General features: G+C 39.5%; 1 protein-coding gene across 1 annotated transcript in view; it reads left to right on the plus strand.

Annotated features, from left to right (window-relative positions):
• Positions 1-27,686, plus strand: part of opcml (opioid binding protein/cell adhesion molecule-like) — a 163,388-nt gene that overhangs the window by 53,057 nt on the left and 82,645 nt on the right. The window contains exon 2 of the mRNA XM_061086092.1: positions 24,847-25,082. Within this exon, the coding sequence (XP_060942075.1) occupies positions 24,847-25,082 (236 nt within the window). The remainder of the gene's footprint in view (positions 1-24,846; positions 25,083-27,686) is intronic.

Here is a 27,686-nt window from a genome sequence, read left to right on the forward strand (position 1 = left end):
ACTTGTGACAGGAACTTAGGAGACGTGCTTTTAATTAATATTATATCAAAGTTGTCTATTATACATAAACTCAGTCTTCAAATGTTTTCACCTCTAAAATGAAGAGTTTCATAGGCTGATAGAAATAAAAGCTCCATGAACATAATGATTACACGCATAGTCCGAAACAGTTTTTTGTATTTATTTAACTAACCAATACAACATTAACCAGCTGTTAAAAAGAATGAACGTCTACTTAGAGGGACACCCTTTTTTTCATAGCAGTGCTTTATTCCACCACAAAACATTTATGATACTTTGGATGAACATCCGAAAGCTGTAAAGCGAACTAAGAGCAGAAATGAGTCATCTCCTATCGCTTTAATTAGGATGTGTTTGCCACAGTGGCTTTGATTGCCCTTTGAATCCTCTCATCCCGAGACAGATTGTGTGGCTGTGTGTGAAAGGCTCACATCCACAAAGAAAATCACAAATTCGTGTTGGACAGAGTAATGTCCTGAAAAACGGATATCTAAAGACTCAGGAGTTGATTTTCCTTTCTCCTCCTGCAAGGACGTAGATGTTATCTACATTTGTCAGGAGTTGTACGTGTGAACATAGGTATCTGAGGCCTATTTGATGAGAGATATAACATCTTCAAAAAACACAAGCATATCCAGTTGCCTATGTTCACTTGTACAACTTCTGAAGATACCATGACCTGGATGACTGATTGTCTTCAGAGATTTATATCTACATTTTATAAATATTTTTTTTTATTTCAGCTCTACAATAAGCTTGATTTAAAAAAAATGAAAAAGATTTACTCTTGGTATTCTTTATGTCATGAATTTTTTCCAATATTGTAAAAGAGAAAAAAAACTCAAACTCTGTAAACGTTCAGGGCAGTTTTTAGAACGCAATATGTAATAATAATATGGGATATCACACAACAAAATATTATACCCAGATTTGACATGATGCAAACACTATAATATGTGCTAGTGGTTGGAAAATGTGTGTTTTCCAACAAGTGACATACAAGATTACTCTCACCTTGACAGGCCAGCTGGCCTGCAATGCATGAGTGGAGCACACTTAAAGGAAAGTGGCTGATTAATATTGCAGCAGTGCAATACTTTTTTATTTTCCTAGGCTGGCCAGTAATGGAAAACAAAGCCTTGCGCTGACTTTGTTGTTGGTTGTAGCGTAAGGTTTTCATTGTTTTCTAATATTCTGTCCAGAGGAGAACATTTATTCCATGAGGTGGTTTTATAAGGGCATTGCTACTCTGCCTTGACTATACTGTCATCAGCCCTTGAACACAACATAATTTTTGTTAGTCTATCAGCCTCGAGGCATATTTCTTTTTTGGGGGGTGAAATTCAATCTCTGTTATGAGACTTGCAGGTGCATCATATACACCTAAGAAATGCATCATGGTCCCATCAGAGAATCTATGTTGCATTGTACTATTCAACAGTGTTATGTGCCACACAGCCATCCCAAAGTCAATTTAAAAACATGAAAAATACATAAAGGGATGGAAATTATATGATCTTTTATATTTATTTTTGTAGCACTTTTCAAAAGAAACTTACAAAGCTACAAGACAAGATAAGAAGTCATTTAAAAGATGACACTGTGTTTCTTCCAGAGAAATATTATAATTTAAAGATGCACATCGTTTTTGGAGGAAAAACAATCACCTGCTGCGTCATGTTTAGAGGTAATTGTTAAGGTCAGTGAAAGATAGTGGCTTCAGTAAATGTACTTAAAAAGGTTGTTTCTGAAGTCACGGATATTTTATATAGGTCTTGTCCATGTTTCTAGGTGGCTGTATATTCAAAGAAATATCACCCTCCTTCTTCCTCAACCATTTAATGATCGCACACATCATCAACTTCTCTCTTTCCTCTGTTGTAGTAACTTCAATAAAGTAACTTGTTCAACGTTTATTATTTCCAATGCTAACATGATCCACTCAGTTTCAGTCACCACTGTTTGTGGCACACACATAGTGTCAGTGTTTTGTATTTTGGAATGCAGAGTGACACAGACACAGCAGCGCCACACCAGTATAATTGCTCACAACACCATAGACTACTTGTGTAGGCTCAGCATTGATCCTACGCAGAATTATAAACCATGCACACTTCTGATAAAGAAGCCAGTACACATAACAAAGGCAGTGTGTCCTGGGACATTAAATGCTTGACAATGCTTGATAAGGGAAGAACTGATATTAAATGACAGTGGCTGTGGCTCGTCCTCCAACCTGAAGGTCGGCGGTTCGATCCCCAGTCTGACCAATCTGCATGCCGAGGTTTCCTTGGGCAAGATGCTGAACCCTGAATTGCCCCCCATAGAATAACTAAGTGCTGCGAAGAGATGCACTGTATGAATGTGTGTGTAAATAGGTGAATGTAGAACTGTTCTGTAAAGCGCTTTGAGTGAAAAATCATCAAGATTAGAAAAGCGCTATATAAATACGAAGCCATTTACCATTACCATTTACATACAGACAACAACACAAAGCAGTTGTAATCAGTGATACGCTGAACGGAACAAATCAGTTTACTCTCGCGAGAATGAACGCCACCCACGTTATACGCTGATTTACACTGTTTTACGACGCAACGAATGATGGTACAGACACATCTACCAGTTTGTTTGAGAATTTAAAGCAGTTTAATGAACAAACAAGCGAACACTGCTGATTATTATGAAAATGTTATTACATTTGTAGCGATAACAAATATAGGATGCTATGACAGTGTCAGTATGATAAAATGACAAAATAATATATGCTTTGGACCACTCCTATGCAGCTGTCCACCGAGGACTGGTATTCATTTTCTTTCTTTGTTTTTCTGTTAATATGTTATTAATGAAGATACAAAGAGGTAGGTCCCATCAGCAGTGATGTGACTGGTGAAGATCGCCATTTTTTATTAATACTCCAATATCTATAAACAAATATATGCAGCAAAGCTCTGTCTTACCTGATTGTTGACACTCTTGTACTAACTCCTCCAGCGGCTAAAGATATTTTGCATTACATTTAATTTAGCGTCCGCTTTTATCCAAAGCGACCTCCAAACAGACAGGGACCCTCCCTCAGCTGTTGGGAGTTTAGGTCTCGGTTAGCACTTTGGCCCCTATGCTGAATTCACTGTCTCTGCACCAGGTGAGTGATTATTGGCTCTGACCTCTTGTGAATGGTGTGGTACGGTGGACATAGTTAGTGCCTCCCTTCTGTGTAGCAATTATATTGGGTCATGGATTGCTGTTTGTGCAAAACAAGTTTTCCTCCAGGTTTGTGTTGAGCATGCAGAGGTGACCTTAATCTGTAGCACCTCAGAAGATTAAGATTAAGATACATGTATTTGTCCCAAACACATGCACAGACATGCACAAGCACACTCATGCAAGGAGGGAAATTTAACCTCTGCTTTTAACCCATCTGGTGCAGGACACACAGAACAGTGGGCACCCATGTACGGCGCCTGGGGAGCAGATGTTGGGGGAGTAAGGTGCCTTGCTCAGGGGCACTAGACAGGGAGAATCCTCTTGGATTTTTGGACAGATCAATCCAGGTTCGTCTTTTTGTTGTTTCTCCGTGGAGTCGAACCAGAGACCTTTTCTGCCCATAGTCCAAGTTTCTGCCACTAGTCCACCGCCTCTCAAACGGGTAGAAGCATGTGACCACACTTCTCAGTTTGTACTCAGCAAGGTTGCAGTCCGATGTTGAAGGAAGGATTTTTTGTATGAATCTAAATTTTGATTTTCTCTTTTGAAACTAGCCGAGACCTCCAGCCAAGAGGTAGTGTCCTGTCATACTGTGTAGCACCACTGTGCTCAGGGTTTATCTAGCCACTTATTGGATCTACAACAGGGAATATCAGGTTGCTGTAGGTAACAACTCTCCTCCCCTCTGGGTTTGTGAATATTACCCACAGGAGTACAGAGCTGAACGTGTCAGACACTGCTTATTTTATTTAGTTTATGAGAATACATTTGACAGATTGTTTGTGAACGACCTTCATTCGTTCCAATTTTATCATTCGTATATACTAATACCTTTTCAGTTGGAATGTCAGTTTGAGTTAAGATGATACTGACTGAATATCAATCATGAATAACCCTTATTTAATTAAAATCTGATACCACAGCTTGATACAGGACAAATGACCATTCTGTTTGCTGATTTTATTCCAATCTGTGTCATTTTATTTCTCCCACCAGTATAATAAACCACTGATGGCACCCAGCATTTATAAAGGTTACAGTCACTCAGAGAACATGTCTGAAACTGACATGATGTAATCAATTTGAGGACGACTGAATCAGTTGAAAATGACTTTCTAGTGACTACGATGATTGGAGTGAGCACACGTTGATGCCTCTGTCACTCCTGCTTAGCATTTTAACGCAGATAGAATGATGATGTTGGAAGTGAATGATGTTGTGATTTTAACAGTAATAGTGAGTGATATGTGGGGATAGGGTGAGATGTGACTTGTGAAATAGATTTATTTTTAGAAAATGTGTGTTTGGGTAGAGTGTTGAGGAACAAGGAAAGCAGCAATGACAGTATAAGAACATATAACTGAATATAAAGTGGACATTACCTCCAGGTGTATGAATGTAATGGAGGGTGAACTTGTCTTGATTTACCCTTCATGTGTGGACTCTTTGAGACGATGATCCAAGATGTATAATGCCATTCCCCCAAAGCTGACAATATACAAACACATGCTTTAAATTTCTGTTTTTTATGTGAATGATTTCAGAAAAAAAAAGCAAAGTTATTAATAGGGTAGCTGTGGCTCAGGAGGAAGAGCAGGTCTCCACTAATAAGATGTTCAGTGGTGTTATCCTCAGCTTCTTAAGTCTTAATGTCCAAGTGTCCCTTGGCAAGACACTGAACCCAAATTGCCCCTGACGGCTGTGCTGTGAGAGTGGAATGTGCGATAGAGAAGTGCTATATATAGAAGTTCTATATGAATGTGTGTGTGTGTTAGTCCTCGTGTTAAGCGCTTTTTCTTGTAAAGACTACAACTGTGCTATATAAATACAGTCCGTTTTACCACAAAAAACACTGCTGTGACTTATTACTCATTGAGGTGCTGCCACAAATGAAACACACTTTAAATGTTAGAAGCCAACGTAGCTGCTCCTAGAAAATAATTTAATTTTGGAATGAAGACAAATCTGGTGCACCAAATGAGCTCACCTTAAAAAGCAGCCAACCACACTGACACAGCCCAGTTAACATGTGAAAAGAGCAGAACAGCAACACTGGACGCTTTCAATTACAGATCTGTTATGTAGGACAAGGTGTTAATATCCCTTTCTGCATACTCGAGACTCCGTGGGCTGGTCGAATGATTGATGGCATCCTATGGGTTGTCAAGTGGGCGCCCTCCTTCTTCGATGTTTCGCTGATTGACCCACGACACCTCCAGAGGGTTCAGCAGTGAGATCCGGCGTCCCGGGCTCACTCCCTAGATGCCATCACTCATCCGACAGCCGAGGCGGAGTCCTTCCTCTTTATCCACAGCCACTGACTTCACTTCTCAGCAGCCTTGGAAAGGTCTTTGACTGCCTGCCTGTGGGCCTTCCCCCGCACTCCCATCTCTCGAAGAAGCCTGGATGTTGAGGTGGCTACAAATCCTCTGCAGCCTACTTCAACTGGGCAGACCTTAGCTTTCCAGTTGTTGTTTTCGTTGTTGTGCGTCTGCTGCAAGGTCCGCATACCTTAGCTTCTTGCGCTCGTAGGCCTCCTCCACCGCACTCTCCCAGGGCACCGTGAGCTCGACGATATAGACCTGCTTGAGTGAGGCCGACCAAAGCGCAAGGTCTGGTCGCAGATTTGATGTTGCTATTTCTGCTGGAAATCGGAGCTTCTGGGCTAGATCTGCCAGCATCTTCCAGTCCCGTGCCCCACCTAGCTCTTCCAGTTTCTGGTCTTGTGGTGGTGAGAGTGGCTTGGCCCCCGCCCTCCCGGACAAATGTTGTTGCCGGCCTACGAGATGGTGGAGGAAGGGCATTGACGCTCATCCGTACAAAGAGAATCATTCTTCTGTAGCGAGTAACAATTCATATCACTTGAGGTAGAACCGTTTACATGTCAGGTGCCCGTTACAAGCTACACCAGTGCTTTGTTGCTTATTTACCTCTAGGGAACTGCATACGCTCTATTCATGATCAATTTACATCCAAGCGACATAGCAAATGTCATAGCAGCTGATTACTGTTCTGACACATACTGTAGTCAAGCAGCAACACTGAGCAAAACAACACCTGCATATTATACAATATTGTGCAGAATTATACTAATACATTGCATTGTGAGAATTCAGGGCTACTGAAAATCCTTAATAATGATATTATTACATTAAAACATACACAACATAAGTGGGTTTTACCTCAATTGGAAAGGCCACAATGTTTACCATTTAACTCTTACTTCACTCTGAAAGGTTCAGTGTGTAAAATTTAGCGACATAAAGTGGTCTTGTTACATGTTACAGCTCATCCTCCTCTTTCAAACATGGAAGAGAGCCTGTGGTAACTTTCGGTTGTCATAAAAACTCAAAGGGTGTTTAGTTTGTCCAGTTTGGGCTACTACAAGAAACATGGCGGCCTCCATTGAGAGGACCCCATCCTCCCTGATGTAAATATAAATATGTATGTATTTAAATATTAAAGGCCCATTCTAGGAACATTTTAACAACATTTTTTATAGTTTAGATGAAAAACACTCATGGAAACATCACTAGGATTATTTTTATTGGTAACTTTTGTCAATAGATCCCTTTCACCTAAATCTTACACAATGGACCTAAAAGTGTTTTACACAGCAGTGCAATATAAAGTCAGATGCAATGGAGAGAGATATTAAACATGAGTGTAGAGTCTGTTAAAGCAGCCACAGCATCTTAAACAGGCAGAAGAAAAAGAGGGTGCGACACAAAGTCTTGAGACCTGGTGTGACTCAGGTCTCAGTTCCTTTTTTTTTAAATTTGAAGTGTGCGTTCACATTTGTGTATGCACACGTCAGAATAAACATTGAAACAAAATACAACAATTTCTAGACCACTTTATTATAAGATAATGAGATAATTATATGGTTAATTGTAGTGAGAGCAGTGACCTGTGGACTTTTCACACCTGGTTGATATAATCCATATATATTTGAATCTGAAAACACATGCTGAGTTTCTTGTGGGTTTCATCAAGTGCCCTGATATATGAAAACATTCTACTTTCTTAAAATCGTAGAGTTAGAACCCATCAATCATACCATCAGGATCATTAAAGTTTCATCTAATATCACCCCTGTGAAGTACTCCATGAGAATAAACTTGAATGTCATGGCGTCTTCATCTCTGTATGACACTATGAACTGATGAGGGAATATTCAGTGAATAAAGAAGCAGCTCTTAAGGAACAGCTGCATGGCCCTACTACTCCAAAATGTTGTTGAGCATGTCAAACATATTATGCTCTTCAGAAGAGCATTACATCTAAAAAAGTGTAAGCATGTCTTATAGAGAGGCTAGAAAAAAACTGTGTTGATAGATTATATTAGATTCAAAGTGCTTAAAGACATACAAAATTATTTAATAAGAAATAAAGAAAAATCGATGAAAGATAAATAATAAATGAAGAAAATGGCAAAGTGTTATTGAAAGGGCTTTGTCATTTTAAAATAACACACAGAGGAGAACATATACACTAAAACAAAAGTATCAGGTGGAAAGTCAAGTCAGGAAGGCTCTTATACATGCAGCATAAAGAAAAGTCCTGCTTCACCCTGTTTTCATTTAGGACTGCTCTGAGACTGCTCCCACATGCTCTGAGATTAAGTGAATATATATTAATGAAGGAATACAGTTTTTTTCTTTTTTCTTGTGAAATAAAATGAGACGTTTATATTTTTAAGACAACAGGCACCAGCACTTGAAAATCAACGTGTACAATAATGTTTTCAACTTTGTTAAAATTCTAATGCTAGTGGCTATATTATTCATAGGTTCCCAGGATCCATGCAAACTCTACAAACAAAGATCAGTACCTTGTACCTAAACTTTACACTGTGGTATTGGTGGCATCTCAGCACCCACCAATCATACAAGTACCAGAGAGTAATGAATGCTTTCATTTGTCACAACACCTCAATACAGCCTAAGTGATGAGATTTTCCATGTGCCAAAATGAATAACCGACTGGATTTGTCAAGCACATCAATAAGTTCTTGAATATGTCGCTAGGGGTGACGGTCTGGGGTTGTCTTTTGGTTCAGGAGCCTGTTATCGATACAAAGCTTCGAGCTCCCATCCTTCTGGCAAACACAAACAAACAGAAAGGACTTTAATTTTACCATCAATTTCTTTGCTAATAACCTTCAAAATACCTCTTGATTGATGCACTGGAATGCCATCCTCCACCGCTGCCACTTATTCAGAGACTTTACAGGGACAATTTCATCACCATGCCATGTGTTTGACTCTTCACAAAGCAATTGGTTTTTCACAACTTGTAAAGATAAAGCGGCCCCCTATTCTCAAATGGCTGGATGATACCAAGTACATGATGTTGTGTTAGATGTGTTAGATGTCCACTGTGATGATGGACAGCAGATCTCATCCAGGCCATTGCAAAGATGAACATGCTACAGTCTGGATGTTTGACCTCGAATGCCAAAGGAGGAATGAAACCAGCATAAACCTTACAATTAATGTTGGCAACCTGGCCAGGACAACGTTATAACCACCATGCCTACTAACGCTCACCAGTGCATGGATATGAATCGACTTCTGAGTCTTTAAACTAGTTGAATCAGCAACCTGCCAATTTCAATCTCCATTGCCTCTCAAAGCAATTCAGCACTAATAGCTGTAACTTCAGTTCCATCCTCCTGCCCTAGGATAAGCCCTTGATTCACGTTGAAGTCCAGTATTGGTCTCACAAGGCTCACACACGTTTGACCAGTAAGGTAGTCCAATGGCAAAGCCTAGATAAAAGCTGCCCGCTAAATGGTATTGGGTGTTTGTGAACTACATTGAGATCCCTTTCTCTTTCCCCCAGAAGAGATGGCACACTTCCTGCTGGGAGAAGTATTTTAGGTTTTACGAGAGGTCAATAATACTAACTTGGGAACCAGAATCTAGAGGAGGAGTCATACCATAACAACTGAGATTACATTTTAATGAACACCTATCACTAATTACCTTAGTTAATTGTTGTGATCTTAACCATCTGTTCTATTTGTTTGGCTGATAAGTACGCTCAGATGATGAGACTTTGCAACTGCTATAACAATTAATAGGTCTTATGTTATATTCTTATAACTCAAAAGATTTGAATGAATTCATTATGTGGTGTTTGTGCATTATATTTAATGCCAATATCTGTCTGGATGCAAATATGATAATTTGTTTGAGTCCCTTCATTCTAAAAATAAATATGTAAAAAGTGCTACAGTGGTTTATGCGTCAGAAACAGGTCTGTAGGAATCTCTACTGATGTCGTTGCCTCCTTGCTAGTGAGTCTAACCTTGAAGTTGTCAGGCTTCATCATAGAACTAACTGCTCTGGTGAGTTTACCCTCAGTGTGCATTTCTTTCAATCGTTGATCAGTCTGTTTACTGTTATTGCTGTAACATATATCAGACACATCACCACCTATTTGTCTGCCATGTATTTTGAATCCTCTCCTTTGTTGGAGATGGATATATTTCAGGGCAATCATGCTTTTAACAGTGATGGTGGAACTTGGTCAGTGTTTGAATTAGGTGGCTATATACAATTCAAATAATCACACACTAGTGAAATATTACTAGGATTATTTCATATTTAATTGCTGCAGATAGATCCCTTTCACCAAAATCGTACATACTGGACCTTTAAGTGTTTGGCAGTACCCATCAAAACTAGAGATCTTTTCTGCTTTGACTTGAAGGTGACATTTGTTTGAGTTGCCATATTTGTAGTTGCAGTTTCACTTTGTGTATATGTAGCTTGTGTAGTGAGGTGAGCACCATTAGACTGTAAATGAAATATTAGCTTCAGATACTCTCAATCTTTTAGAAAAAAGTAATAGTTGTGATGGACGTTTTCTGGAAGCTGGTTTAAGTAGAACTCAGGCAGCAGCTGATGTCTTATGCAGAAAGTTTTAATGTAAACTTGATGCATCATTGAGACCTGAAGGTGAAACAATATACAAACTAGAGATGAGCCGGATACTCGGCTGAAACGAGTATCCGGTACGGATAAAGCACTTTTGCCGATCACGAGTATAATACGAGTAATCGGAGTCATTATCTGTGCTCGGACTGAATGAAAATCCTCACACAGCGTCACAGCGCTCCTCCCGTCACACACGGCTCTGCTCACTCACTCACAGAACAGCTCTCTGTCTCTCAGTCACTCAGGTTCACTGCGCGTCGGGACTGTTCCATAGGCTCAGTCAAGGAAGCAGAAATGATTCGTTCATTTCCCGACTGGGTCTTCGGCTACGAGTCTTTGGAAAAATTTTCACGAGACCTGCATTGGCTCAGTAGAGGAGCGCTGGAGATGCGAGGGACGTTCACTGTCTCCCGGAGAAATGAACACTCTGTGTTTTTAGTATAGAAAGACGTGAATTATATTTGTTCACAAGTCATAATGACTGGTTTTGTTATTTTCACTTTACATTTACACTTACTTTACAGTAAAGTAAACCTCTATTAAATACAGTACAACATGACAGTTTGTATGGTTTGAAATTGTCATTTATTATCACACTGGCATTTAATTATCACGGCAAACAATTACACTGCACTAAACTTTAAGTGTTAATGTAATGTATGACTTGTGAACGAATATAATTCACGTCTTTCTATACTAAAAACACAGAGTGTTCATTTCTCCGGGAGACAGTGAACGTCCCTCGCATCTCACTCACACACACACACACACACACACCCACACACACACACCTGGTGTGGAAATACATTTAAAAAAAATAAAAATAAAAAAATCATAAAAAAATTTCAAAGTTAAAAAAGAAAGTTATGTTGAACCAGCCCACTTCCGGGTTAAATCACACCCACTTCCTGGTTAGGCCCCGCCCACTCCGAGTACGGATACGGATAATTCATATGGTTAACAGATACAGATAATGCTGTACTCGCTCATCCCTAATACAAACCCTAACAGAGTAACACAAGCAATTGTCATCAACAAGTCTTCAGATGTCTTCCATAGCATCCCAGTATATCTCCCTCTACTTGTGTCAACTATTCCAACAGCTCATCTATAAATGGCTAGAAGGGCTGTCACTCTCTTTTTTACATGTAGGTGTTCGCATCCTATTGGATAGTTAGGGCTAAAGTATACATTCTTAAATTACATCGTGTCCTTATGTGCTGCCTCTGGTGTAATACACAAAAGAGTTTGATGCCTCTCTGTCCGGGTCAGGACGGCATGGAATCAGGAACAAACGGGGCAGCCACTGGAAACAGTGGCTGCAGGCATCGGCCTCCCCGACCTACAAGGAACCCCGGAGCAGGGGCTGCAGGCATCAGCCTCACCAACGATGAGGAACCCGGCGCCGGGGCTAAGAATGTCAACTGGCTGTTTCCCTAACTCTCTTAAGGAGGCAAGAGTAAATCCTCTCCAGAAGAGACCCACCCTCCACCCGTCTGAACTTATACAATATAGACCTTTCTCTCTTCTTCCCTTTCTTTCCAAAGCTCTCAAGCGTGCTATCTTTAATCAACTCTCCTCCTATCTTTACCATAACAACCTTCTTGAACCTCACCAGTCTGGTTTTCAAGCCAGGCACTCAACTGAGACTGCCCTCCTTGCTGTCTATGAGCAACTCTGAGCACAAATCTCTGCTTGTCTGACTGACATCTCTCAGTGGATGTCTGTACACCCCCTGTAAATCAACCTTGACAAGACTGAACTACTTTTCCTTCTTTCCTTCCCACCGGCCCACCCAGACCGCAAGGAACCTGGGTGTGACACACAACAGTCAATTCTCCCTTACGGCCAACATATCTGCAACAACCTGCTCCTGTAGATACATGCTGCACAAAATCAGAAGAATACGTCCCCTTCTCACCCAGGCTCTGGTCCAGGCTCTGATCATCTCATGCCTAGACTATTGCAACTCCCTCCAGGCAGGTCTGCCTGCTGCAGCTCGTCCAGAATCCAGCAGCTCAACTGGGCTTCAATCTACCTAAATTCACTCACACTACTCCGCTCCTCCGCTCCCTTCACTAGTTACCAGTGGCTGCCCACATCCAGGACATGGTGAAACCTTACACCCCAGCCCGTCCACTCCGTTCTGCATTGGCCAATCGACTGTTTGCTGTCCTGGCTCCTAAATGGTGGAAAGAGCTCCCCATTAACATCAGGACAGCAGAAAGTATATACATCTCCTGTCGCAGGCTAAATACACATCTCTTCTGACTACACTTTGTATTAAAACAAAAACTATAAAAAAAAAAAATGCTGATGCAGTAGGTATTCTGCCACTGAAGGAAACCTTTAGTTGCTGTTCACGTACCCCTGCTCTGCATAATATGATTTTACAGTGGGGTATGACATGGAGTCATTCACCTTTATTTAACTGGACATTATTCCTCAGTCATTGTTGCTTGTTAATATTTGAGACTGGAGAGTTTGTGATTCGTAATGGTGTAAGAGCATCTCAGGTGTTTTCCTACTTCCAGTAAGTGTTATACCTGTTTGTTTCTAGCTGACGTCACTTATTTATCTCTGTGCTGTTTTTCAGAAGAAACAACACTAATGGTGTAGTCATGGTCATTATCAGACTGACACTATACACACTCGCAGCTGTCTGACTGTCAGACTGTGCATACACCCACCATTGTAATGACTAAGAATCCTTGACATGAGCCTCAAGGCCGCCCACCAGTTATGTTTCTTAATGATTAATTGTGACATGGCAGTAGGATCCATTTGATATATGTACCAGCCAGTACCCATGACCTTGTATAGATGAATAATAGGTGAATAATGATGAATAATTTATGGTAATCATTTGTTGTACTTTTGGATACCTTGTGTTCATCGAGAATGTGTCTTCCAAAAATGGGAAGAAAGAGTAATGGCAAATGTAATTTGTAAGAAGGGCAGGTTTACTAATACTTCTTCATAAATTACATAGAAAACAAATATTTACTGAACTTGTAAACAAAGAGATGAGAAGTATCACAAAATAATAATTGTGTTTAATTGAAACTGTTAAGGTTGTGATTAATCATTTTGCGATGCAGCAGGTAAGTCGATTACCATGACATCATGTTATTTGATAATGACATTTTATCAAATAACAATGTGAAGAGAAAAAGTTGTAAAATCCCACTGTACACATATAATTTCCTCAGGGGTTGGTTGAGACCACAAAGAGTAATAAGGAAGGGAATACTAGACCTCATCAGATGGACACAAACACTGCTCAAAATGAAGCATAATGTTGTTCTGGAAGATGTGGAAATTAGTTACTGTTTGCGAACATGTGAAGTTACAATGTGAAGATATGTCAGTGCTGTTTTCAAAATTTACCTCAACCTTTAAGTGGTCAGAAAGAGTAAAAGTATAAAGATACTTAATTTCATCGCCACGTTCTGCAGTAAAATTGTCACTTAAGTATTGTAGTAGTGTAAGTATAGCAAGCAAAGTAACACTTTACTGTTCTGGGTTTGTTGAAAATACTATTCAATCTGCATGTGTCATATATTTTGGTCCAATCATGATGGAGGTAAAATTTAGGCTACTTAAAGTTGTCCAAGATGGATAGTTACCCAGGGATTGCCAAACCCTACGCACATTTAAGCCAATCCCAAAAACTTTTTGGGGGATTTAGTGCAGTAAGAGAAAAATGTAGCACAACATTTGCATATAAGAAACCTGCATGTAGGCTTAGCCTTAGCCATTGAAATTATACTCACATTAGCCTGTTTAATTTTCAGGAAATTATGTTCTATGAGGGTGGTTTAAATAAGTCTCACCTCAATTGCCATGGAAATGTATTCGCTTAGCCTAACATGGGAATAGTAACTTGTGTTCTTTTTTCAGCTGCACAATCAGCCAGAATGAATATTTCTTCAATACATCTGCATAGTATAATTATTTCACAGTGATGCTGTGCATCATGTATGAGACAAACGAAATCTACATTTCACACTGGAGACACACGGGGGAAGCTGAGCTAACAGAGGATTTCATGAACTTGAGATTCGGCAGAGTAGTTTTGCTCAACTACAACATTGTTAATTGTAGCTATTCTGTTAATGTTGGTTTTAATTATTTTTGTATTTTTCAAAGTATACACTGATTATCAAACTTGTCAAAATGAAAAGTAGCTGACTAGTTTTGTAATTACATGCCAGTATCCTTTCCAGTCGAGTGCTTACTGCCTCTGGCCTAAGTATGACATACACTGAATGGATGGTTCTAAGACCAAACCTTCTGATCTAATTAGCCATCAGCTGCTGTTGAGAAACGGTCAAATCCGGGATCAGTTAATTAGGCTATATCAAGACTTTCACCGAGTCCTTCTTTACGGACCCACTCTATAAAACATTTCCTTGGTTCAGCTATCTATGCATTAGTGCAGTAGATTGAAATTAAAATACAGACATAACATGTATACTGAACTGATCTGCAAAATGTTTCTTAAGGCCAATTTATGCCTCTCCGTTTTTTCTATTACGGACAGATAAGACCGCCCTATCCGTCTTGAAACGTCCTCTCCGAGGGCTTCGGACAGCTTTTCGTACACGTCTGATTTTTCTAACTATCCGTCTTCATGTTGGAGACCCGACGGACCGCTCTTGGCTGTGATTGGTCCGCGAACGACATCATTTCCGTATGACGTCATTTCCGTATTTCCGGACCTCAAACTTCCTGTTTACATGTAGCAACAAACACGAACACAACTATGATTCTACGATTAATGTGACGTGTGTGTTAAGCCAGCGGAGTTGTCCGGCTGACGGTGGCTCGTTAGAGCACTGACGGCATGTGTGCACGGTCACATACGGTTATAACGAGCTTTCAAAACGGCGCTAGCAGGCTAGGCTAGCGGGCTAGGCTAGCCACCATGCTAACTGCGGTGGTAACAGTGCAAGAACCCGCCGTCACGACTTTAATTCCACTTCTATCATGACACTGTTTCTATAATACCGTCAGGTTAGAAGCAAACACTGGATAGTAGTAGTTAGTGTCGGGAGTCCCTGCTGACTGTGTGTGGAAGCTGGGGGGAGCTAGGTCCGTGTAGCTTCTAGCTACATGTAGCCTCAAGCAGATTCAAGCTGTGGAATCAGCAACACAGTTCGGAAACAAGACCGGGGAACCGCTGCGCTAAGAAACGATTACATCAGCATTTTGACCCGCTGGGTGTCACTTTATTTAGTTCTGTTAGTTGCCATGGTTCAGTGTGTGGGACGCAAGCTAACATGTAAACAGAGACACGTGGACTTCTTCTTCCCAAATGGGGTAGGCTTCTCTGAGCTCGTCTTCCGTTGCGCCACCTATGGGTTTGGCGGTGAATTTTTTCCGGACGTAGACTGACGGAGAAGTAAAAATCAAAAAGACTCTTTGTCTCCCGCTGAGACCTCTCCGAGAAACGGACACGTAGTAGTATATAAGAGCCTTTATTCATGTAATCTGTAAGATCACTGTCACCAGGGTTCTGCTCCCAGCAGCTGAACGATTATAAGCAAGCACAGACACAACTGTGGTCACTGTGGTCAGCACGACATCAATTTTAAGACACCATCGATTTTAAGACACAATGTTCACTCCAGGCAGTCAATGTAAACCACTATACCTGCATGTCAATGTAATACAGTGAGGATAGTGTTACATGCCAATGCGGCATGAAGCAATGCAATGTATTGGTGGATTGATTTATTTTGTACACAGATTTGGAGAAAACTTTAAACTATTGAATAGAACTAAATTTGAGGTATGCAGAAAACATTTTGTATTTGGTGTGGTTCTGATGAAAAGCAAACTATATTCAAACTTACATGTAAATTTACCATAAACTGTTTCGAAATACTTTTAAAATGTGTTTAGCCGTCACAGCCAAGCTAAAGAAATTATTAGCTGGGAGTAAAACCAGCAGGTCAGTGGCTGAGCTGTGTACTTAAAATGTCTGTCACACTTGTCCTGTGGGGTATATTTCTCCACTATTTCTGATTCACGTCTCGACTTTGATGGAGCACTGTGATAGATCTGGATCCCCACATGGCTGTCTCCTCTGACCCTGCAGTGGCAGACGGAAATGACAGTATGAGTAATGCTATTCATTCAGTGTGGTCCATTGGATTGAAGGCTTGGCATTGTGTGGTGAGAAAACAATAATCCGTCTTTAATATGAATGCTTTGTCACCCATTCTGTCCGGGGGACGAGGCAGGGCGAGGGCTCCCCGTGTCATAACCTTGTCCTTTCAAGCACATTTTCCAGACAGATTTCCAGAGAATGCTAAAGATATGCAAATTTGAGACTTGGCGTATATTTGTAGTAAATAGAAAATTACAACGGTGCTGACATTTCAGGCAGTGTGTTGTGACGATCATTCCAGAGTAGATTAAGTTTATGTTTGGCAGTTGTTGGCTGTTAAGAATCATTTTTCACAGTGCAGAGTGACATTTTCATTTAATCCTTATATCTTGTCACAACCCGGCAACACTGCAAGGGTATCAAGACATGCAGTCACACTAATTATTTTTATTTATTTATTGGGGGTCTGTGCTAGACTTTACCTGTGGACGCATAAGGAGGGAGCTGACTCACAGATTAGTTTGGTCATTGTCTGTTAGTACACAGTCCTCACAGCAGCACTCGGCATACTGGAGACATGTTGTCTTTTTATTGAATGATACTGAAAAAGCAGCATTTTGCTTTGTGTATCTGACGGCACATGAAATATTGACACACACACACACACACACAAACACATAAAAGGAAGATTCCAGGTTTAAAACATAATGGAATAAAGCACATCTGTTGGCTGTGATTGTCATTCTGGGGATTTTACTGTTTATCAAGGGCTCACAGTTGATACTTTCATTCTTGTGAAAAATATGTTCCCAAAGTTTATTATACAAAATTATATTATTTTTGATAATTTTGTCCTAGTTTCTAGAAATAATTTACAACTTACTGTGCACCATGTTCACAACAATAGTGTAGATGTAAGCCACCATTTGGCCCCTTCATTCACCAGCGGCTGCTACTTTGAACCTGACAACAAGGTCCTTCACTTTGAAATGGTAAACCTACCTGGAAATGCTGACAATTGTGTTTGGTGGAGTGTAAACCCATTTGAGTAAAAGTGTTTGTGCACCTTGACGGGCTTCCTCCAGTGTCAATATGTAACATATAACCAACAAATAACGTTTTTAGGGGGACAGAAGCAAAAGAGAGAGAGGACATAGATAAGGCTGGGCCATGTAGCAAGAAATATATCAAGAGAAACAAGTCATATGAGTCAGTATCAATAATGATCACAATGAATGTCACATTATTATTTTTGGTTTAAAATATAAAGCCTAATCCTTGCTCCTGAGTGAACAATGTGGTTTTAAACTCTTCTTTATAAGGAGAGCATTCCAACACTTGCCAACTGCAAACACACCCTCAGTGAGCTTGCACAATGCATGAGCATTGCACCAATATATATTGACATAAATATCATTGTGATAATTATTGATACTGTTTTAGCACCCAGCACTTCTAGAGGGACAATCAGATTTGAATGGGCACAATAAATGGACAGATCCTTTAATACACATGACAAATGCTTATGAATAATACACTTACCATTAGTAAATGAATGGATGTTTGGCAGAGTAGAGCCTTATACGTGGTCGCTTTATTTAGGGAATGAATATTGTAGCTCAACCTGCTGCTATTAAAGTTGGTCCTTATATAAAATTCAGAACATTCTCTAACCAACTGCAGAACTGTTTACCAGATTTTATTGACAATGAAATAGTTGTTGAGACATTTCAATTAAAATCCCCCGTTAGTCAATATCATTTTTATTTATCTTATCCAACTATTTTTAATTAACCTTGAAAATGCATCTTAGAACCAATTATTTTGAATTGTTTTTGTCTTTAGCCATTATTTATTTTATGTTATGTTTACCATTTGGTACCTATACAGACATGCTTTTCTAAATGTTTAATGTTATATATAATAAATAAATAATTGAAAAAATAGGCCGTTAATGTGAGCTCACTCCTTATCACAAGTCATTTGAATCTAATGTAGACCGCTGCTAACAGCAGAAGTGGTTTGATACTGTATATCCCAGAATTCTGCATGCAGGAACCATTCATTGTGCAGTTACAGATAGGAGATGTTGGTTTTGTGATGTTAGTGATGTAATACAGATAAAGAGGAGTGAGATAACATTCATCAGTGAGATACAATCACAAACAGTTACTGATTAAATGCTGTATTGTTTCCAGTGAATCTCACATACTATTTGAATTCAGTGTGGGGATTGCTGACTGCCTGGAACAATGGAAACTACAAAGAGAGGTTAAGAATCAAGTCATTTAAAATAGATAGAATATATCAACCATATATTATCTTAAGAATTGGGGTGTAGCGCTGCGATGATCCTTTGATCAGCAATGACTTTATATCTTGGCACCATCAGGTGGTTGAGCACTCAAGAGAGCATGGAGGAATTCATTTGAAACGCAACCATCATCACAACAAGCACCAAGCACAAACCATTTCGTTGTGACGTGCAATTTAGAAAAGTGCACTGACTGTCAGCTGAGTGTTGCGGCAGGACAGTTTGTGACATGGCCACCCATTGTTGGCCTCTCTCCAAGTGCTGGATCTCTCAGCCAATTTGAAAGCTGTCTGCTCTTAAGGGGTGAGATCTTCCCATCATGTCAGCAAAGTGACTTTGATGGGTAAAACACCTGTCCCTACTATGTGCAAAATAAATAAATGATTAACACAGATTTTTAGCAACAGGTCTAAGTTGCTACAGTTAAGCTAAGTAACCATTGGATTATGATTATGATGAAAGGAATTCCCTAAAAAAACGTATGTATTGTGTGATTAAACACACAGCTATCTTTGTTTTCACCTCTTCAGCTCAGTGTGCTTTGGATGAATGAATATTATTTTAGTTTTGCAAAAACCAAAGCGACAACATTAGTATCAGGAACAGACAGGGTTTCCAGCCACATATTATGTCTGCATTATATTCTGGTGTGGTGAGTCTCCTTCCAGTAGAGAAATTGGTTTATGCTCTGTTTTTATGATTGATTTCTCCCTGGTCCCAGGTGAACAGTGGTGCCATTGTAGCTGAGAAGAAAGTATCTGGATGTATCTGCTGTGCTTTTTATCCACAAAAATCTGAAAACAGGCAACTGAAGAGACAACCAGACCCAAGAGCTTTATGTAGTTTAGGACAATGTGTGTCCCTTTTTTTCAAGGACACTCTCCTGAAAGTACATATAGCAAACAGTATATCAAGTCACTGTGTATCAAAGGTCTAGAGATGTTAGCCAGAGAAATGTTCGCTGTCCACCCATTACAATGAAATTCAGTCAGAGTTTGTGGTGCACATTAAAGAGCCTTTGAAATTACCATGTTTCGTTGGATTTTGTTGGAATATTTGTTGTGGTCGACTTTTTCTTGGGTGTTAGAACCAAAAACAAACTCTATTGTTGGGGTTGACAAGCGATACTCCTCAATCTTACTAGAGCCTTCTGGATAAAAAGATATCCCTCCAGGTGAGTGGCCCAGTGTCCCCTCTAAAGGTCAAAGGGGTCAATGGTTTGAATCCCTGGAGCAGCTGGGAGTAACACAGGAAAAAAAATAAAAGATTAACTATGCTCTTCTTTCCAGAGTAGCTACTGACAAGGTGCCCTTGCGCATTTAACCTCTGGTAGCTCAACAGGAGGGACTTAGTGGCCTGCAGAGGAGGACTGAACTGAGCAGCACCCAGTGTGACTGTGTGCACCTCTATGAATATGAAGCAGGACAAACCTCAACACTCTCAACAAAACTTGCCCTCACCCTGTTCACAGAGGAAAACTACTAAAATGACTAAAAACATCTTCCTCTTATTGCACCTTCACCCTGCAGCCCTTTCTCCTATGCAGGGACTTGGCATGTGTTCGGCTGACTCGTCCAGCAACACAGGGGAAAATAACCTATACTATTTACATTTTATGACCTAATTTATCGCTACACTAAGAAAACACTTAGTTGAGTGCTTTTTGCAGCTAAAGTGTGTGCAGGGGATTTCAAGTACGACATGCTGGCCTTGATATTACCAGCCTCTCTCGCTTTAACTGATAACTTGGGTGAAAGAATGGTCCCTGTGCATTCGTTTGGGGAATATGGGGTCCCCCAACCTGACACTGTTTAATTAACTAATGCAGCGGTCATTCTAGACATATCTCTTTGGACAGGACTAGTTGCTTGGCCTCTGTTAATACTCTGGAGCTACTTCAGAATTATGCCTTCTCATTAGTGAGTCCTCCTCAAACAGTTGCACAATATTCTGTCACTTTTTGATTTTCTTGTGTTGTTTGCGGGACATTGTGGGCAGAGCTTTTTATAAAACACTGAAGATTGCATTCATCTTGCCTGGTTTATCTGCAATGAACATTTCATAATCAATGTTTTTCGTAGGATGAAACTGAATTTGCTTCATTGCTGTTCAGGTGTGTGGTTTATATATATACATTGCACAGAGAGATGTAGTGGGCTGAGAGATAACTGTGCTGCATTGATAAATAATCACGTAATTAAAACATAGCAAGTTAAAATCAGAAATTATCTAACTACCTAATATACATGAAATCTGAATACAAAATGAATTAAACAACTAAAAGATATATCTCCATTTAGTCGAATTTCAATTTGACATTGTTTATTCATTCTTTTAGAATGTATAATACCTAAACCAACAATGTCCAGTATATTCTGAAAGTTATCAGATTATAAAGTCATACATCTGTTTTATGTATATCACTCTCCTTCAAAATAGGCCACACATCGTGACAGCACAAATCTGGTAGCTCTGCAGAGATCCCTCCAGTTATTCCTGCTGTATGTGGAACACCAATTTAATACCCTGAGCTGTGATTAGTTTTGCAGTTAGTTAGTTTCACGTAAAATATTAATCCTTCTCAAGAGTAAATAAAAAGTACACATTTTAATGTCTGCTTTTAAGACTATTAGAGCCTCTAAAGAAATCATGTTTGTGCAAACTTGCTTTCTGCAGGCTCCAACTAGAAGTTTCACCTTCTTTCTCGACTTTGCAAATACTCCTCTTCTAGTTGAAGGTCATTTTTGAAGCCTTATTCTTAAGCAAGGGAACTTCTCCAACTTCTCCTATTTGTTGTGAGACAGTCAGAGTTATACCACATGATGAGTGCATGGAGCATGGATTGGATTTTTTTTTCAAATTGATTTCCTCTTGTTTGATTCCACTTGCCTCAAACCACATACCAGCATATCCATCTAGGCTTCCTTTACTATCAGACTGATCCCCCGATAGTGAGTTTCCCCACATAAACAGCCCCTTCCTCCAAATCCCCCTCACACTATTAATTTCCCTGTATCTGGCACGTCACAGTCCGTTTTGGGCGAGACGTGTCAACCTGTGGATGGTGGACCTAAACTTTCTTGTCTTTATTTAATATTAGCTGGGAATGTGGTGTGTCACTCGGGGGTGAACAAACACTGCCGCTGTGTTGAGCTCCCCGATTGATACACTATATGGACTGTGTGTGATACCTTGTGCTGAGACCTGCTGACTAATCAGACAGACGTTGAGGCTTTGTGCACTAAATTCATCTTTCCACATCTGCAGGATTTCTCAAACTTCAGGGTATTTTGGATACAAAATAAATGAATACCTGGACCAGAGGATCAATCAGTTCATGTGAGAGCTGTTCCCTGATTGATCCTCTGGTACAAAAGGCAGCGGCTGAGCTGCCTTAGGGAGAGACGCAGGGGACTGGGACACGCGTGCAGAGGACTGAGACACAGACACATGCGGAAGTAGAGATACTTGAAAGGACTGAACTGCAAAGCTCAACCTTTTGAGTTCAGATAATTTATGTTTATGTTGCTCACGTGTGTATGGTGTTAATAAAGTCATGCTGTAAAGCAACAGTTGTGTTTCTGGCTGAGTATGGGAGACCCCGGTGGCATGGTCATGTGCCACAATATTGTTTTGTTTTACCATCATAGCTATTGCTAAAGTTATTGTTTTAACCTGGTCGAACCCATGTGATCTGCAGTGGTGAACAGTTCCTGTTTAATTAAGCTGTAGTTTGATTGACATATGTCAGAAGTATGTCATTTGAGGTATATCCAAAATCGAGAAATATATTTATTTCAATTTGCATTGTTATATGTGCCGTACCTTTTGTATTTAATATCGTGTTGATGTATTCCATTCTATGTATATTAATTGTAGTTATAAAACAATTTAGGTGACATAGAAAGTAGTTCATTATTAATGCATCCCAATGTAGATCCACACAAGTCCCAAAAAAAAACAATTAATATATCATTTAAAAGTATCAAACCATCATGATCCACTTCTCCACCACTGGTCTTTGGGTTCAGTCTGTTTAAAAAACACACACCTGTCCCATTATTATCAAAGCTAAATGCACTAATAACAAGCAGGGTTGGCCAGTAGCTGGGTTCAGTTTGGATCCAGGTCCCAGCTTTACTGTCCAGGTTTATTAACCTCTGATGTTAACAAATCTCTTAACCTGCTTTTTTGTTTGTTTTTAAATTTCCCTTTGCTCTTTTTATTGGCAATGTGGAGAGCAGGCGTCTCATGTCGAGCCAGCACCGCCTTTTTTTTTTAACATCACCAGCTGCAGACTGTATCAACTGCAGCTAATTCATGTAATTCCATAGTGGTACAAATTAATGTGTGTGCTCGCTGCAAGCCCCTGCCGTTCAACCAGAACAACTCTTAAAAAAAGATCTATAAGACAATTTAATGGAATTGTTCTACTATTTTTGGCTTGTAAACTTAACAGTTTTACATCCAGAACAAAATGGTCTCACAGCCTTAAGGCAATTAGAACACAGGGATTTCTTAGAACATTTAATTTGGACAGTTAGATGCAGGTAGCATCTAACTTAGCAAAGAAAAAGTGATTTATCAGAGAGTGATATTGATGTAGGTATTATAGGTGCTGTTTATATACATAAGTAAAATGTCTATAGTTTGTATTTAGTGTGTTTTCCATGACAGCATAGAAGCATGTCAGGGTAAATGTTTCTTTTTTAACACACTTGCCTCTTGATGCTCTCGGGATCAAGATTGAAAACAATGTCGCTGTGCCAATCATCTGGGTTTGCAGGATTACTGGTTTCACATGTCACATTCTCATGCTGTTATGGGCTAGAGCAATGAATATAGTTACTCTATTAACATGTTGACTGATGTAATTGAAAGGATGAGTCAGTGATAGAGTACATGCCTCAGATAGAACACAGAGACATCTCCTCCTCACAAGGCAGGAACACGAAGTAATGCTCAAACCATGTTCATCTCACATCAGCATCATGTTCATCTGTTGCTTCACTTGTGATTTAAATATCTCTTTGAAAAACGTTTTGTACACTCTAACATATGGTTTGGAAATTGTCTTCAATTCACTCCAACTTGCCATTCAAAACAGTTTAGTCGTGCATTAATGTGATTTCTAGGAGACTGGGTGGCCGTTAATTTCAATACTTTAATGATAATAATATATTTAGTCGTGATATATTAGTTCTATTTATTTAATCCTGATTAATGTTTTTCAAATCTGCATTAACTTTAAGTGGTCTAATTACAAGATATATCAATTGATCACTAGATTTTATAATGTATAGATTTGTTTTCAATATAAACTATAGCAGGACTGAAGCACAAGAGTTGATCTTAAGAAAACTCTCGTTCTGTTATGAATTATTGCCACAGATCCTTAGTCTTTACTACTTCTAAATCAAATTAATTCTGAAGAATGTACTTCAATTTGGAATTTTTACAATGCACCCTTTAAACTGCTTTCTCATCAAAATCCCCCAAAATTCCACTGTCTTCAAGGGCCCTTTTACATTACATTACATTTCCTTACATGTCATTTGGCTGACGCTTTTGTCCAAAGCGACTTACAATTAGTACACGTTTATGAGGGGCCATTTTACGTCTTACAGCACAGAATAGTGTTTTATATGCCTTTGTGCCAGCGATGGCCAGTTATGTTTTTTTCGGTTGTCCCTCCATCTTTCCGTTCTCGCGAAAGTGATATATCAGTTACGCCTTAAGGGATTTAATTCAAGTTTAGCAAAAATATTCACTTGGACCCAAGAATGAGCAGATTATATTTTGGTGGTCAAGGTCACATTCCTTTTTGTAATGTGATTACAATATCTCCAGAACACTTTGAAGGAATCCTTTAACATTTGGCACAGATTCAAGGACTCAAGAATATCGGATTACATTTTGGTAGCCATAGGTCAAAGGTCAAGGTGACCTCACATTAATGTTAATGTGATGTGTCAGGGCTGCCCTAAGAGTTATTTATGCCAATTTTCTTGGACTGATTAGATTAGAATTTGGCGGACTAAGGTCCAGGTCAGTCCAAATTTAAGAACTTGGGAACACCTCAATGGAAAATAATTTGGCACCCACTCACTGATTAACTGATTCGATATCTGTGTTGAAAGGTCAAAGTCACAGTGGTCTCAAAACAACATGTGTTTAGCCTCTTGAGTACATGCTTAAAACCTAAACTTTTTTCCCCCTTTCTTCTCTTTAACCAGATGCAACGTGGACAGTAAAGTATCCCGAGTGGCATGGCTCAATCGAACCACCATTCTGTTCGCAGGAACTGAGAAGTGGTCCCTGGACCCCCGCGTCATCCTGATGGAAAACACAGCCGTCACAGAGTACAGCATCAAGATCCAAAATGTTGACATCCACGACGAGGGGCCCTACGTCTGCTCCATCCTCACAAACAAGAAACCAAAATCCACAAAAGTGCATCTCATCGTTCAAGGTAAGATCAATTGACAACCTGGAGACTTGTCTGATGAAGTAATTTTTCTTTCATGGTGACTTTCCACAAACAATAAACATTACCACAGGTCAATATATTATAGCTGCCCATATCAGATAATTCAAAATTAGATTAAATACTTATCTTAAAAAGAACACAAAGAGAATACTCTATATTAAGAGAAGGCTGCTGACAAACCCCTGAGTGAAACTTCTGACAGTTTGAAATAAGTTGAGAAAAAAGAACATCTTTGAGAATAATTATTCCTTTTATCTTATAAAAGACAAAGCAACAAGGAGATCTCATGGAAAATAATTGACATGAATTTCACAAAAAATTCCCCTTCATAAAATCGTAATTAACAATGTTTTTTCTCACTGTAGAATTCATAATGATATCACATCAACTGCGATTGATGCCAAGAAAACATACGACCATGTTTGACCAGTTTTTTCTCCATTGGATAACCCAACTATCTCCTCAAGACCAGACTTAGAATCCTAAGGAGCCACAATATCTGTATTTAAGAAAAGACAATTGCTTCACAGAGCTTTTAATGTGATTATCGCAAATAATGTACAGCCTGCAATTGTATACCACCGTTTGTGTGTATGCAGCTGTAGAAATGTGTGAAAGTATAAATATAATAATATAAAAAAGTTTTCCTTGCTTAGGAAATATTGTGATAATCAGAGGTTAGTATCAAATCTATGCTTACAGAGCTTCAGACTAACCGTTTACATTGGTTGCACTTCGCTTTTCATTTAGGTGTACCAGCACATAATTTAGGTGCACCCAGAATGTTTCATTGCACTTTTTGGCTTGGCAATAATACACCTATTATACCTTTTCTTGACAGGTCCCGGATATAAATTGGTAATGTAAGGATTTCATTGGACAATACCAATTTAGCCTTGATATGAAAGACATTCTAGGAGAACTGTAGCGTTAGACATTCCTGCAGCAGTCTATCGTTTGACAGTCACCAGTGTGGTTAGCTTGTAGCTTCTTGTAGCTACTATTACCGGAGAAAAGGTCAGCACACCTTTGTCTCTTTGGTCTGTGAACTCAAGAACCGTTTATTCTGCGCATGCGCACAACAGCATCCCTGTGCACGCAGGCACAACATGTTTTGGGACATCACTGCCTGGGCTATTTAACATGGCATTGTTACTCATATTATCAAATATGCTCAACAAGAACTAAAGCTGTAAACTGAACAAGGAAAGCTCTTTATTAAAATTTTAAGGTATGTCTGCCACAATAATACATTTTGTTGGACAATATTTTCTCTGAGTATTGAACTTAATTCTAAAGAATATTCAGTCTGACATTTGAATTTGAGTTACAAATATTAAAATATCCTAAATTATTAAAACTTAAATTAAATAAACCGCAGACAACCCAAAAAATAAATACAATGGACAAATAAAATAGACTCTCTTGCTCTGTTAAAAAAAAAAGTTCTTTGATAAATATTAAACATTTGGCACAGGATATGTCAAGAGCTCGGTAAAACTCATGGTTATGATTTACATGAGCTTTTAGCCTTGTATTGTATCAATATTGCAACCTTTTCTCTACATACAGACGATCACTTTTAATCAGTAATTAATCAGTAGTGCTGCATCATGAAACCGGATTGCTCTGGTCATTTCTGGCTGACTGTTTTTCAACTTGTCAAAATACCAGTCTCACTAAGTCTGGAGCGAATCAAACCAATAGAAAGTAAATGGCAGTACTGTTCAGTTTCTAATAACTTGTGATGAGTGTTGGAGTTTATAGTTTAATACTACTCATTTTGTATTGGATGTCTGTTGTGGAAACCCTGTCTTCACAATTTTTTGTCACCACTGTTCGACAAATTGCTGTTAAGTTCACTAGTGTACTGAACCCAGAATGCAGGACGGACTCAAAAAGGCAGTTCAACAGTTTATTGGCAAACTGAGAATAGTATAGCGAGGCTCAAACAGTGGGCAGAGAGAACAGCGGAGGAGTGGAAGTGAGGGGGTCCAGTGGCTCAATAGACAGGAGAGGGGTATAGTGGAGGCGTCTGACGGTAGACCGGTAGCAGGTGGTAGATGATCAGTTGGCAGACTGGCAGGCGGGGATGACCCTCGACACAAAAAGGACATTAGGTAAGGACAAAAAGCACAGTACAATTTCAGGATAGTCAGACGTAGATACCACAGTAGTGGAGGGAATGATCTAGCGAAGACTCGGAGTAAATCCAGGGTTACAATACTGAAGGAGCTGATCAGGTGATGAGCGTCAGTGCCATCTGCAAGAGCTCATGAGCAGGAAAGCCACACACACACACACACACACACACACACACAGAGGGACAGACAGACAGACAGAGACACACATGGAAAGGTTGAAGAGGAGGTGGAGACCATGACAACCGCCTTGTTCATGTTCACAAACTTTTCTCTGGCATCTCCTCTTCACTGTCTGTATGTCAGTGTGTGGGTGAGTGTAAACTATGTACAGGAGATGAGATGAGGAAGCGACATGACTCAGTCAAATACAGAGACACACCAGCTAATTGTTGGACCAAGGAGTGTTTGAGTGTAAACTATAAACATAAAAAACATTTATACA

Source organism: Limanda limanda, chromosome 14 (genome assembly GCF_963576545.1).
Source record: "Limanda limanda chromosome 14, fLimLim1.1, whole genome shotgun sequence".
NCBI classification, from domain to species: domain Eukaryota; kingdom Metazoa; phylum Chordata; class Actinopteri; order Pleuronectiformes; family Pleuronectidae; genus Limanda; species Limanda limanda.